This window comes from Myotis yumanensis, unplaced genomic scaffold (genome assembly GCF_028538775.1).
Source record: "Myotis yumanensis isolate MYYU_CA2020_CCGP unplaced genomic scaffold, mMyoYum1.0.hap1 SCAF_2, whole genome shotgun sequence".
NCBI lineage: Eukaryota > Metazoa > Chordata > Mammalia > Chiroptera > Vespertilionidae > Myotis > Myotis yumanensis.
This window is the reverse complement of record NW_027223753.1, coordinates 82,875,200-82,890,569: the sequence shown is the minus strand read 5'-3', so window position 1 is coordinate 82,890,569 and position 15,370 is coordinate 82,875,200. Positions and strand designations below refer to the sequence as shown.

The 15,370-nt window shown below is 44.6% G+C and overlaps 1 protein-coding gene across 7 annotated transcripts in view; it reads left to right on the top strand.

Moving 5' to 3' along the window:
- The window catches only part of SIRT5 (sirtuin 5), a 34,807-nt gene that overhangs the window by 17,799 nt on the left and 1,638 nt on the right, over window positions 1-15,370 (top strand). For all 7 annotated transcript variants that reach the window (XM_070405704.1, XM_070405706.1, XM_070405710.1 and 4 more), the window contains 5 exons: window positions 232-457; window positions 3,183-3,270; window positions 5,859-5,912; window positions 7,167-7,290; window positions 12,632-12,747. In XM_070405704.1, the coding sequence (XP_070261805.1) occupies window positions 232-457; window positions 3,183-3,270; window positions 5,859-5,912; window positions 7,167-7,290; window positions 12,632-12,747 (608 nt within the window). The remainder of the gene's footprint in view (window positions 1-231; window positions 458-3,182; window positions 3,271-5,858; window positions 5,913-7,166; window positions 7,291-12,631; window positions 12,748-15,370) is intronic.

The following is a 15,370-nucleotide window of genomic DNA, read 5'->3' as shown; positions in this document are numbered from 1 at the left end:
CTGGTGCCCAGGCCCCTGCCCTGTGTCTGCCATGCTGCACGAACCTAAGCAGACGTGTGCCAGCTTGCACGCTCCCAGAGCTGCCTGCCCATTGTAGGGAAAGAGGGGCCTGCCAGTGTTTGCCGCCACTGCCCCGGCACTCCAAGGTTCCGTTCGCGCCCCGCTGCCTGTGCTCTGGACGGAGCATGAGCGCTTTTTCCCTCCCTGACTCCTGCCCCCTCTCACCCCCAGACCCTGGCCACTCCTGAGGCCTTTGCCCAAAACCCGTCCCTGGTGTGGGAGTTCTACCACTACCGGAGGGAAGTCATACTGCGCGTGGAGCCAAACCCCGGGCACATCGCCATCGCTGAGTGTGAGGCCCGGCTGCGTGAGCAGGGCCGCCGGGTCATGGTCATCACCCAAAACATCGATGAGCTGCACCGCAAGGCTGGTACCAAGAACCTTCTGGAAATCCATGGTGAGAACCCCCAGCCTCACACGGGGAGGGAAACTAGACTTGAAAGCATATGTCCTGCCATTTTCCACCTGGACTCACTGACAGAATCTGCATTTTGACAACACACCCAGGTGTCTGGCGTGCGCCTGTTACCCCGCGAAAGCGCTAGTCTGCACAGCTGCGTGCGTGCCCCTCCCTGAGCAGCTCTTGAGGGGGTTGTGCTAGAGACAACTGCCCAGCTGGGCTGAAGGGAACCAGGAGGGGTGGGCCATTGGACAGGTGGCTTTAGCAGGATCCGGCATGGGGGGCCTTGGCATTCCTGGGGCATCTATTTACTTTCCCTTTGTCCCACTTGGTACTGTCTGCTGAGGCTGTGCTTCTGCTAAGCCCTCCAGCCGTTCGGGAGCTACCCGCTCAGCGACCTTCCCTGAATCAAGCCCACCAAGTTGTGACACACATAGGTTTTGTCTTAGGTCCCTCTGGCTTTCCCTCTCTTCCCTGACGACAGCCTCCTTTCCCCCTCTTGTCTTCTTACTCCTTTCCCCTCTTTGATCTCATCAAAAATCTAATAAACCCATTCATACAAGAGCATCAATGGGCAAGCAAGGATTTTTCCCCCAAGGACATTTGCATTTAAGAGTCTACAAAACTTTAATTCCAAGGGATCCATTTCTAATAGTGGCTTTTCCAGGAACAGTGAGCCAATGGGGATGGTGCTTGTGTGCGTACACCGTGAGGTTGCCCATTTTTGCCTAGGCTTATGGTCACCCTGATAATGAGAGTTGACCACTGTGTGCTTGGATCCCATCCCTCTTTTATGTCCTAACAGTGTCAGCCACCTACTAACCGAAGTCTTTGGCACCTTCTTCTGTTGGATCTAGGATACTTTCCACATGGCTCTTCTCGTTTCTCTGCAGTGTCAGATTGTAGGCTGTCACTTGCCATGTAGAATGTATAAAATCGAAATCCAGTTATTTTAAGCATGAAATAAGATAATATATACATATTAGTTGGGACTTTTTTGTTTGCAAGTGATGAGAACTCTCTTCAAATTCAGGTAAAAACAAAAGGAAGCCCTTTCTTTCATCAAATTGAAGACGCAACATGTTTTTAATGTGATACTTAGAAAGAAAATAATCTGCCCAAACCATAATACCTTATTTTATTACTCCTTAGAATTCACTATTTTATACAAATAGAAAGGGCTTGTTAAAAGTTATTTAGATACATATTTTTAGAAACTATCACTCTCATGCATATAAAAAACAAAACATGGGTAAAATAGAGTGGTTAAGATATTCCTTCTGAATGACTTCTGAAGGTCTCCGAGGTGTCAGTGATTGTGTTGTCCACAGTGTGTGGGATCGGTGATGCAGCATTTCCTAAAGGGAGATCCTCTCTTATCTCTGGGTTTCCCTCCCAAGCTGCTGACACACATTCTGCAGGTTTGACGTTGGCCTTTCTTGATCTTACCAAAGGGTGTGAGTGGAAGGGTTCTAGATGACAACCAGGACTCATTTTTCTTCCCCAAATGGACCTTAACTGGTTTGTTGGCTGAAATATGCAGAGGCTGCCTTTGTCCAGTCAGGACACATGTCAGTCATTGGTGTAATCCTTCAACAAGTCTGTGCAAGTGCTGGCTATGGCAACCACATCACACCCGTCATATGGCCAGTGGCAGTTACAGGACGCGTCTGAACTTCAGAGATGTTAACGGGAAAGTAGCATGCTAAAACTGACAAAATAGGTACATTGGTTGGCAACACTGAGGAGCCTGGGAGAAGCTGACGTCAGCAGCAGGCTCACTGTCTTTCTCTCCCTGCCTCTCTGCCTCTCCTTCCCTCAACTTTGCTCACTCAGAGTTACTTTACCTCTCCCTCTGTAGTTGATCACCTACATGTGCCAGCAAAGTAACGTCTGGCAGCTCCAGGCTCACTCTAACTTAGCTCTCTCCTCAGAAAACAAACCTCGGGTAGCCTTGCTTGGGTCACTTACCTGCTTTTAACCAAACACTATCGCTAGAGGGATGGGGTACTGGGATTGGACCAGTCTGAAACGTGTATCCAAGCTTGTATTTTAGGATGTGATTGACACCTTCATCAGTTTGGCATGGGATAGAGGAGAGATGGGTCCTCAACAAAGTGACACTGGACAATGGAACAATGTGTATCCACCACAGTGTGTGTGACATGCTCAGCTCAGCACTGGGCACATGACAATATGTAGTGAATTGTGGTCACCATTATTGGGTGAGCTCAACAAATGGTTGCTAGTTTTAGCAGTTATTTTCTTCATTTATTAGTTTATTAATTATTGATTGATCTTGTTTTAGATAAAATATTCAAGCTTTATTCATTTAAAATTAAGATTTGTAAACACATCCCAAGCTACTGAACCTTTATCAATCATGTACTTAGTAAATCATGCCCTTAGTTGGTTGGCTTCATCTATCCTATAGATCAGTTCAGGCCTACCTGAGCATCACTCCGAGTAATGTGAGAGCTCCTTAGTCATGAATGATTATTTCATCTGTCTCTCTTCCCTCTAAGAGTACAAAGTCCAGGAGGACAGATGCTCCTGGCTTGTTCAATAATACTGCATGCCTTTACATTTCCCATGATGCCTAGGGTAGGCCCATTTGCTAAAATGAACATATAAAAACTAAGTGATTTTGTACCCTTTTGGACATGGAGACAATTGCTCTTGATGATATTATTTCTGGTCTTGCTTGACTTATGTTTTTCAGGTAGCATATTCAAAACTCAATGCACTTCTTGTGGGGCTGTGGCTGAGAATTACAAGAGTCCAATTTGTGAAGCTTTTGCAGGAAAAGGGTAATTATGCTGTACTATAGAATGAGCGTGTGTTGTTTTCTCTTTTAAATTGAACATAAATGCGAGGAAATAAACATTAATTTAAGATTTGCATGGATATTTATAAAAAATAGGATCCAATACATTATACCATATTATGAAAGAAATATTTTGCTCTCAATTTATAATATTAAGTGAAAACCACAGGATCTAACTCTATACAGTTTGATCCCAACTTTGTATTTTTTTTTTTAATCCTCACCCAAGAAATGAGGATATTTTTTCATTGATTTTAGAGAGTAAAAGGGAGGAGGGAAGATGAGAGAGAGAGAGAGTGAGGGAAAAGAGAGAGAGGGAAATATCAACATGACAGAGATATATCGATTGGTTGTCTCCCACATGTGCCCCAGCAAGGTGGGGATCAGACCTGCAACTCAGGTACAAGCCTTTGAGTGCCCTTAATAAGGAATGGAACCTGTGGCCCTCGGTGCTCAGGCTTACACTCTAACCACTGAGCCATGCCAGTCAGGGCCCAACTTTGTATTTAAACTCTCTCTCTCTCTCTCTCTCTTTCTTTCTCTCTCTCTCTCTCTTTCTCCTCCCATGTTGATGTATTTGTGTATAGATGACAGACCTAAAGAAAGCACAGCAAAATTTTAACAGCAATTATCAGGAGTGATGGGATGATAGGTAATTGTGATTTCTGCTTTATATCTTTTTGAATTTTTCAACATTTCTATGATGAATGTGTACTATTATTGTAGTTAGGGAAAGAAATTAAGAGTAGACTCAGAATATTGAGAAAAATTCTACCTGATCATTTTAAATCAGTATAAAGTATACAAGAAATATCTACACTAATAAAAGAGAAACATGGTAATTGGCGTACGACCGCTACCCTTCCCATTGGCTAATCACGGGCAATATGCAAATTAGCAGTCAGCAAAGACAGCGGTTAACCACCAACCAAGATGGCGGCTAATTTGCATATTGCCCGCAGGATGGGGCAGCACCATCATGCCTGCCCCTCCACCATCCAGGCCTGCTATCTGTGACCTGGATGGCGGGTGACCCAACCCAGGGCTGGCGGGGCGTGACCGCAGTGGTCCCCTACTGGCCAAGACCCCAACCGGCTCTCCCACCAGCAGACCAGGGCTGGCCTGACGGCTTCGGCTTCCGCCCACAGTCACGCCCCCCAGACCTGCTGCTGCCAGCAGACCAAGGCTGGGGAGGCAGAGGCTCCCAACCCGCTCCCCCAGCAGACTAGGGCTGGGGAGGTGGCTGCTGCAATCGCCCGCACTCACACCCCAACCCGCCTGATTGCCCCGACCGGCTCCGCTGGCAGACCAGGACTGGCGGGTAACCCTGGACCCGCATTCCCGCGGGCAGACCCGGGCTGGCGGGGCGGCTGCGGCGTTCGCCCGCAGTCACGCCCCCAAACCGCGAGAGCTGGGAGAGGGTGGGGGGAGGGGGCGATCGCCCTCACTCACGTCCCCAACCCGCTGGCAGACCAGGGCTGGCGAGTTGCCCGGGACCGCATTCCCGCGGCAGACCGGGGCTGGCGGGGCAGGTCCGCCCGCAGTCACGCCCCCAACCCGAGCGGGTTGGGGGCGTGAGTGTAGGCGATCACCCCAAAACCGCTCCCACTGGCAGACCGGGGCTGGCAGATTGCCCTGGACCCGCATTCCCCTGTGTGCACCTGCCCGTGGGATCGCAGCCGCGATCACGGAGCAGGAAAGGGCGGCCTGCAGCCAGCCCATGTGTGCACTTGCCCGTGGGATCACAGCCACGATCACGGAGCAGGAAAGGGCGGCCTGCAGCCAGCCCCACTGTGTGCCTTTCCCTAGGTAGCCCTGGGGATCCCACAGTAGGGAAGGGTGCCCCACCCTGGCCACAGCTCAGGGGAGAGTACAACATGCAGTGGAGGCCAGGAGCCTGAGTGATCAACAGAGAGGGGCGCCTGCTTGAAGCCTTCAGGGTGTGGCTGGTGGTAGGCCTCCAGCAGACGCGCACACACACACACACACACACACACACAGACACACAGCGCTTACTCTGAGCTTCCAATGTGGTTGGGAGCAGACCACCAGTGGACACACACACCTGGCAACTGCTCGGAGCCTATATGGCAGGGCTGGAGGCAGGCCCCCAGCAGACACACAAACACACACACACACACACGGGGATGGCTGCTCCAAGCCTCTGCTGCCAGACTGTGGCCATCAGTAGGACATCCACTGAGGGCTCCCAGACTGAGGGGCAGGCTTGGCTGAGGGAACCCCATCCCCCAGTGCACAAATTTTGTGCACCGGGCCTCTAGTATTAATATAATGTCGAAGAAGATTCAAATGATAACATATGAAATGTAAGTCACGAAACTCCCCCATTAGCGCATATGGCTGCTTTACATCCTCCCCACATACAAATTCCCTCTTGAGGTAAAACCATTAGTAATTAGTTGGTGTCCATTCTTTGAGTAGCTCATGTATTAATTAGGAGTTTTGTACCATACCCTGCTACGAAAATATACATACTTATTGGGTTATGTTATTCCTTTGTTCTTTGATGATACCAATGACATTTTCTCTTTTCTAATATTGTTTATTCAGTGCTCCAGAACCCGAAACGCAAGATGCCAGAATCCCATTGGAGAAACTTCCCCGGTGGGTAAAATCTTTAATCTATACTTGGTGTTCCAGGTTGCAAGAAAAGAAAATTAGGAATTAAAATCCAAGTTCATTTGGTGAGATGCCTCTTAAATCCTCAAATGTAAATACCAGCCCTGACCTATGAGGCCAAGGGCAGAAATAGAGAGGATGAACCAAACCTGTGGAAAGAGAACTGCTTTTCAATCCTTCTTGCTTTTCATTAGTTACTGTCATCTTCATCCTCTTCCTCCTCATCAGTGTTATTAATCCAGGTTTATGGAGACAGTAAAAGGTCTTGCAAAGATGAAATTATAGGACCAAAATGTTGTAGATTTTTTAAAAAACGTAGAAAGATTTTTGTCAGGTTTTCAAAGCCAGATATTAAAATAGCACTTCCAAAAGTGTTTCAGCAAGCACTATATCCATGTGATGTTCATAGGCATTGCTTGAAAAAAAGATGTTATGTGCTCAGATCACACTAGATTAAACCAAGTCAGAGTATGTTTGCTTTACTGTAGGACTTCTCAGAACATTTCATATTCTAAAGTACATTGTTACTCTCTAAAAAGTTGTTACAATATGCTAATATTTGACTGGTTTATTTGACCACAGAACCCTTTTTATTTTTCTTAATAAGGCTTTTCATTACTAAATGCTAAAGTTTCTATCTGAAAGAACAGGGAATCCTGAGGGGTTCCTGGGTAAGACATTAATATGATGAAAACTATGTTTGGGGGAGGTTATTTTAGAAGGTAGAATAAAATGGCTAAGAGAGAGTGTGGAGGAAATGGTGACAGATTTCTAGTAATTGATACTGGAGAACTTGACTATAGACAGGACCAGAGAGAGGCGAATCTCCGAGAAAATAAAAGGAGGTCATTGATGAAGTTAGGGGATGATTGGGGTGTCTGAGACAAATCTTAGTCCAGTGTGTCCTCCCAGGCCTGGGTCACTGAGCAGAGTCATGCCCATGAGGGTGATGAAGTCACTGTGAAAGAGAAAACTGTTTAAAGAGAAGGTCAAGCTTGGCTGAAACACATTTGTCTCTAAATCAACCCAATGCATTCAGACAAATAGAAACTTTATAAGGCAGTTAAAGTTAGTGCTTCATATTCAAGACAAGCTCCTATGGGCTGGGAGAGCAGGGATGGTGATCAGAGGATGAGGTGACCTATCTGGACAGACTGGATTTGGGGCAGCCCCTGGTCTTCCTCCGACCCACCTGGCAGACCTTCAGGCAAGGTTGAGTTAAGGATGATGTTTTTACAGGTGTGAAGAGGCAGGGTGCGGGGGCCTGCTGCGACCTTATGTAGTGTGGTTTGGAGAAAACCTGGACCCTGCCATTCTGGAGGAGGTTGACAAAGAGCTGACCCTCTGTGACTTATGTCTAGTGGTAGGTTTCGTTCTTACCTGATTGTGGGGATTTTCTGAAACACCAGGACTGGGGTGGAGATTAATGTTGTTCCCTCCCTCCCATCCTCCCTCCCTCCCTCCCTCCCTCCCTCCCTCCCTCCCTCCCTTCCTTCTTCCCTCCCTCCTTTCCTTTCTCCCTCCCTCCATTCCTTCCTCCTTTCCTTCCTTCTTTCCTTCTCTTAAGATGTGTTTTGAGAGTTGTGGTGTTCTACATAAAAACTAAAAAAACAGTGAATAAGAATTTATCTTAAAATACAAAACAATGCAAGACCATGTCTTCGGCTTCTCAAATCCTTTTCTCCCCACAAAAAATATCATAAAAAGAGCATGTTATTGGTTCTAATTTTTAAAATAATACATGCTCATTATTAAATTTAATTGAGAAAACACAAAAAGAAGAAATTAAAAATTCGATAATTCTACCATACAAAAATAATCAGTTAGCATTTTAGTATGTTTTCTTCTAGACCGGGGATGAGCAAACTGTGGCCTATGGGCCAAATCTGACCTGCCACCTGTTTTTGTAAATAAAGTTTTATTGGAACATAGCCATGCCCTTTATTCTTTGTATAGTGTATAGTTACTTTCACACTACATTGGCAGAGCTGAATGTTTGCAACAGAGACCATGTGGCCTATAAAACCTTAAAAAAAACAGCAGTATTTGGTCTTTTACAGAAAAAAGTTTGCACACCCCTGGTCTAGACCTTTCCACATGCAGATGTACACATATTGATTAAAATTTTTAAAAATGTGTTCATACTCCCAAAACACTAATTAGAAAGAATATATGCACCCTATGTTAATTGCAGCCTTATTTAAAATAGTGAAGATATGGAAGCAACCCAAGTGTCAATCAATAAATGAGTGGATAAGAAAGATGTGGTACATATATACAATGGATTACTACTCAGCCATGAAAAGAATGAAATCTTATCATTTGTGACAGCATTGATGGACCTAGAGGGTATTGTGCTAAGTGAAATAAGTCAGACAGAGAAAAACAAATACCATATGATTTCACTTACATGTGGAATCTAAAGAACAAAATAAATGAACAAAAAAAAAATTGAAACAGACTTAGAGATACAGAGAACAGACTGATGGTTGCCAGAGGGGAGTTGATTAGGGGACTGGGTGAAAAAGGTGAAGAAATGGATAAGTACTAATTGGAAGTTATAAAACAGTCCTGGGGATGTATATTATAGCTTAGAAAATCTAGTCAATAATCTACACTAATAAAAGACAAACAGGCAAATTGACCGTACTTTCGCTACACCTTAAGCCACACCCACCAGCCAATCAGCGACTATATGCAAATTAACCCAAACAAGATGGTGGCTGGTAGCCACGGAGTTGGAGTAAGCAGGAGGCTTGGTTGCTCCAATGATGGAGGAATCCAAGCTTCCCGTGGTGGCTCTGAGCTCCACTCAGAGCAACAAAGTTTCAATTATAGAAGGTAAATAAATCCCAGAATAAAAAATAAAAAAAAAGGAGAGGCTGGGAGCTTCTGTCACCGGGGCGGGGGGGGGGGGGGGTTGGCCAGCCTGAAAATGGCCTACAGCCCCTCACCGAGACTGGCCAGGCTCCCCAGTGGGGACCCCCCACCCTAAAGGGGGTGTGGCCAGCCTGAAAACAGCCATCAGCCCCTCACCCAGGCTGGCCAAACCTCCATGGGGTGAGGGTCCCCACTGCGGGGGGCTTGATCAGCCTGCAAACAGCCATCAGCCCCTCACCCAGGCTGGCGAGGCACCCAAGCGGGACCCCTACCCTGATCTGGGACACCCTTCAGGGCAAACCAGCCGGCTCCCACCCATGCACCAGGCCTCTATCCTATATAATAAAAGGGTAATATGCAAATTGACCCTAACAGCAGAAAGACTGGGAATCACTGGTCACTATGACACACACTGACCACTAGGGGGCAGATGCTCAATGCAAGAGCTGCCCCCTAGTGGTCAATGGGCTCCCACAGGGGGAGTTCTGCTCAGCCACAAGCCAGGCTGATGGCTGCCAGTACAGCAGTGGTGGTGGGAGCCTCTCTTACCTCCTCAGCAGTGCTAAGGATGTCCAACTGCAGCTTAGGTCTGCTCCCTGCTGGCAAGTGGACATCCCCCGAGGGCTCCCGAGCTGCCAGAGGGATGTCTGATTGCCAACTTAGGCCCAATCCCCCCGGGGAGCAGGCCTAAGCCAGTAGGTGGTCATCCCCTGAGGTGCCCCAGACTGTGAGAGGGCACAGGGCAGGCTGAGGGACCCCCCCCGCCACCGAGTGCACAAATTTTTGTGCACCGGGCCTCTAGTCTATAATAATGAAAGCATAATATGCTAATTAGACCTTCCAGACGAAGCTGTGGCGGCGGGGCCAAGGCAGAAGCGGCCACCACGGCAGCGGGGGCCAAGCCCCTTGCACAAATTGTATTGTAATAACTATGTATGATGTTAGGTGGGTACTGGAAATACCGGGGGAAGCACTTTGTAAAGAATATGATAGTTAACTGCTATGCTTTACACCTGAAACCAATATAAAATAATATTGGTGTAAATGGTAATTTAAAAATTTTTTAAATGGGTCCATATATGTTCTTTTTTGAAACTATTTTATTCATGTAGCAATTCACTTAGCATATTCCATGTCAGTACATCATCTTTTAATTGGCTATGCAGTGTTCTGGTGTATGCATTTAACCAATTCTCTATTGTTGGACGTTCAGGCTGTTTGAAATTTTGATATTTTAAACAACGTTATAGTGAATAGCCTTAGACATAACTCTTTTAAAAAAAAACTTATTGATTAATTTTTAGAGAGAGAAACATTGATGTGATATTCCACTTTTATTTATGCATTAATTGGTTGCTTCTTTTATGTGTCCTGTCGGTGGATCGAACCTGCAATCTTGGCATACCAGGATGATGCTGTAACCAACTAAGCTACCTCGCCAGGGCCTCAGACATAACTTTTAACATGCTCATCAAATTATTGTCTTAGGACAAATTTTCTAGAAGTGGAATTAACTGGACAAAGGGTAGGCATATTTCAAATTTTTCTTAACATGTGTTTAAAAGCAGAGTCACTTTTTCATGGATGCATACTCATTCAGCCAGTGTTTACTGAGTGCATCCTGAAGTTGAGTATAGGGTCAGTGGCTAGGTGAAAAAAGCTGGTTTGTAAAATATGTTCTGATCTTCCCATTCCTTCTCCCCAATCGCCCCCCTCTACCCTCTCAAAAAACCTCAGCACTTGAGTCCTGGCTAAGAAAGAATTCAGAGTGAAGACTCAAATATAAGCAAAAGTTTATTTAGAAAGTCACAGAGGTAAAAGAAGTGAGTCAGGGAAGAAATAAGCCAGCTAGTCTTCCCATTCTTGTAAAGAATGTTTATAAAACTACTAGAGGCCCAGTGCACAAAAATTTGTGCACTCGGTGTGGGGGGTGTCCCTCAGCCTGGCCTGTGCCCTCGTGCAGTCTGGGACCCCTCGGGGGATGACCACCTACTGGCTTAGGCCCGTTCACCGGGGAATTGGGCCTAAGCTGGCAGTCAGACATCCCTCTGGCAGCCGGGGAGCCCTCGGGGGATGTCCACTTGCCAGCAGGGAGCAGGCCTAAGCTGCAGTCGGACATCCTTAGTGCTGCTGAGGAGGCGGGAGAGATTCCCACCACCACTGCTGTACTGGCAGCCATCAGCCTGGCTTGTGGCTGAGCAGAGCTCCCCCTGTGGGAGTGCACTGACCACCAGGGGGCAGCTCTTGCATTGAGCATCTGCCCCCTAGTGGTCAGTGTGTGTCATAGTGACCAGATTCCCAGTCTTTCTGCTGTTAGGGTCAATTTGCATATTACCCTTTTATTATATAGGATAGAGGCCTGGTGCATGGGTGGGAGCCGGCTGGTTTGCCCTGAAGAGTGTCCCAGATCAGGTGGGGGTCCTGCTGGGGTGTCTGGCCAGCCTGGGTGAGGGTCTGAGGGCCGTTTTCAGATTGGTCACACCCCTTCAGGGTGGGGGTCCCCGCTGGTTGGGGTCCAGCCCCAGCAGATCCAGGGGTTCCCAAAGGTGTGGACGGAGTCGGTGAAGAATGAAGGACACAGAGACAGCGTTCAGTTGATCAGCAGCCTAGCCAGGTTCTCTAGCCAGGTTCTAGCCAGGTTCTGTGTCTTGTCTTGTTACATCTGTATTTATACCAGTTGATTTTAATCCTATTAATTTCTATTCCAAAGGTTAGGGCGTTTCTTATCTCCATTCCAGGGAGTAAAGATTATGTAGCTTAAGCGTGATTGTTCATAGTTAAAGTGATTAACTACCCGCCTGGCACTAGTTAAGGGGTTTTATTCCCTTCCTAACTTTAGGGAAAAATCCCTACCTGGGGAAACAACCTTTCTTGGAGAGGTGACCTTGGTTAAAACACATAGTGCCAAGAAGGGGAGCAAACATATTAAGAACAGTATGCCATATTCGCCAGGTCCCTTGAAACATATGCTGTGCAGATGTTTCTTCCCTGCAGCCACTGTGTCAAGCAGCAAGGATGGACTGGCTTCAGGCACCCGCTGGAGTGCCTGGTCAGACTGCAAACAGCCATCAGCCCCCAGCCACCCAAGCTCCCAGTGGAGACTGGCTGGAAGCAGGTATCTGGGATTTATTTAGCTTCTATAATTGAAACTCTGTTGCCTTTTGCAGAGGCCACAGCCGGCCAGGGCAGGCAGGAAGCTTGGCTTCCTCCATCACCGGGTCAACCAAGCCTCCTGCTTGCTCCAGCTCCGTGGCTGCCAGCCGCCATCTTGGTTGGGTTAATTTGCATATAGTTGCTCTGATTGGCTAGTGGGTGTGGCCTGGGGCATAGGGAAGGCACGGTCAATTTGCATGTTTCTCTTTTATTAGATAAGATATCCATAGGGGATAACCTGAAAGAATATCCATCAATATGTGAGCAGGGGTTATCTTGAGGTAGTAGGGTTATGAATGATATGTATTCTTTTTTCTTTGAGTTATCTAACTTAGAAAAAAAAGGATCATGGATTATTTACATCACTTCAAAAAACAGAAACAAAAACAAAACTAACCCCAAAGGTGATGAGTCATTTCGTTGCCACTTTCTCCGTTTGCACAACCCTCCTTTTCATAACACATCTTTCTGAGTTCCAGTGATCAGCCAAAAAGATGCCTCCTAACTCCTGATTTGTCCCTTAAATCCTCTCCATTTATCTCATCCAGCTTAATTTCCCCTCCCCACACCTGCAACCACAAACCTGCCTGGGCTTATGTGAGATTTTCTGAAATAATGTTTCTTCTCGCATAGTGTGGTCATTTGTCTGTTTCCATCTGTTTGCTTTGTAGGTGGGAACTTCCTCCTTGGTTTATCCTGCTGCCATGTTTGCCCCCCAGGTGTCTGCCAGGGGCGTGCCAGTGGCTGAATTTAACATGGAAATCACCCAAGCCACAAACAAATTCAGGTACAGGGATTACTAGGGTGGGAAATGGAAGGCATTGAGCAGGATTGGACATGGTCATCTAAAGACATTTTATCTACTGTTCTGTTCTAATTAAAAAAAAAAAAGACACTGAATTTGTGTTTTATTTGGTCTGTTGTTGCTTTTTTTGAAGAACAAAATATTGTTAACTGTAGACTAAGGTGGCTCTGTCATTTTACAAGCGGTTTGCTGTAAGACTTTAACTTTTTCACATTTTGAAAGCTTTCTTCGATTCCTTTGGCTTTGCTTTCATTTGTCTTTTTAAGTAGATTTAGTGATGGCAGGCATTTGGATGTAGGTAAACTGAACGAATGCAGAGCAGTAAGCCTTGGAGATACCAGCCAGAACTTCTTCCCACTGCTCTCATGGTGAGGCTGCTACACACATGTCTCTGGTCTAATTGCCAAGAATATTTGTACTTGTGGCTTTGTTATGATACTGATTCTGTTTCCCACCTTTGTGTGGAAAGAGTAGATCATCATAGTATGCATTTTTAGCCCGATTCATGTCTTCACCTTTTTTTCCTTTCTTGTTTCACCCCTGCTTTTTTGTCTTCACTTTTAATTTAGTTTATATTTTATTGTTAGTCTGCTTAATTCCTTTCTAGAATGAGATACAATAGAAATAACTAAGCATAAATAAATAAAATTCTAAAACACCACTGAAACTCTTGTCATTACTTCAGTCAGTGGTTTTCAAACTTGGCTACACATATTTAAAATACTGATGAGTTGGTACCACCCATGACATTCTGATATAATATCTTCTCCAGATATTTTTAATCAGCTACAGCCTGTGTGTGTCCTCAATACATAAGTGGTAGGAACTAGAAAGACATCCTTTAAAAAAAAATCACTCTCTATGTAAAACTTATACTCTGAAAACTACAGAATGCTATCAAAAGAAGTAAAGAAAACCTAAATATCTATAGAAGGACATCCATGTATACAGATTGGACAACTTAATATTATGAAGGTGGCAATACTCCCCAAATTGATTTGCAGATTCACCCATTCTCTATCTAAATTGCTTCTGGCTTCTTTGCTGAACTGACAAGGTGATCCTAAAATTTATGTGAAAATGCAAGGGACCCAAAAAGCCAAAACAAAGAGAAGAATAAAGTTGGAGAACTTATACTTCCCAATTACAAAACTTACTACAAGGTTAGTTTTCAAGATAGTGGGGTACTGACGTAAGGGTAGACATACAGATCAGTGGAATAGAATTGATAGTCCAGAAAAAAACCCTCACATTTATAGCCAACTGACTTTTGAAAAAGTATGAAGAGAAAGCAGTGATGGAAAGAATAATCTTTTTAACAAATGGTGCTGGAACAGCTGGATAGCCACATGCAAAAGATTGGAATTGGACCCCTTTATACCATATACAAAAAATAACTCACAGGGATCAGAGGCCTAAATATAAGAGCTACAAATATATAAAATTCTTAAAAGAAAATGAAGGAGTAAATCTTTGTGACCTCGAGTTTGTCAAAACCTTTTATATGACATAAAAATCATAGGTAACATAAGAAAAAATGGATAAATTATCGCTTCTAGGCCTTTTGGCTAAGATCAAGTGTGGAAAAATGGATACATTGGACTTTATCAAAATTAAAAACTTCTTTACTTCAATGGACACCATCAATAAACAGAAAAAGACAACCCACAGAATTGGAGAAAATATTTGAAAGTCTAATATTTGATAAGGAATGTGTATCCAGAATATATAAAGAATTCTCACAACTCAATAATAAAAAGACAAATAATCCAATTAAAAAGTGGGTCAAAGATTCAAATAGACAGTTTTCCAAATATATACATATGGTCAATAAAAACATTGAAAAGATGCTGAACATCATTAATCATTAGGGAAATGTAAATTAAAAGCACAAGATACCACTTAACCTCTAGTATGGCTCTGCAGAAGTCCCTTCTTATCCACAGGGGATATATTCCACGACCCTCCAGTGGATTCCTGAAATCACAGATTGCACTGAACCCTATATATACTGTGTTTTCCTATATATACATAGCTATGATAAAGTTTAATTTATAAATTAGGCACAGTAAGAGATTAACAGCAATAACTAATAAAATAGATTACTTACAACAATATAATGTAATAAATGTGATGTGAGTAAAAAAGTATGCAGTTACTCAAAGAAGGGAGTTGTTCTGATTCTTTGCAGCTTGTCCTGGGAAAATATGTTTCCTACTCACTCTGCAGCTGGCTTTATCTGTGTCTCTTATTCCCATCTGAGGGATGGCAGGGCTGATTTTCACTGGCCAAGCTCAGTATTACCTTTTCAATGTCAATTGTAATTCTTAGTTTTTGGTTTTTATAGATGGATGTACTGGGAGAACTGGGCTACATAACCCATGACATGAAAGGAATTTCAAATGGCATGGCCACTCAGATTTTGGACCTCCTTCCAAGTTACATGCTAAAATGCCATAGTAGTATCTTATTTCATTGTCTGTTAACTGACAATTCTACCAGACCCTCTTTCCATTTTATTGAAAGCAAGGATGAAAAGGCCTTATTTGCATAAGGATGTGATATCCAGTCTTCAGAAAGCATTTGTTTTCTTTAATCTACACCA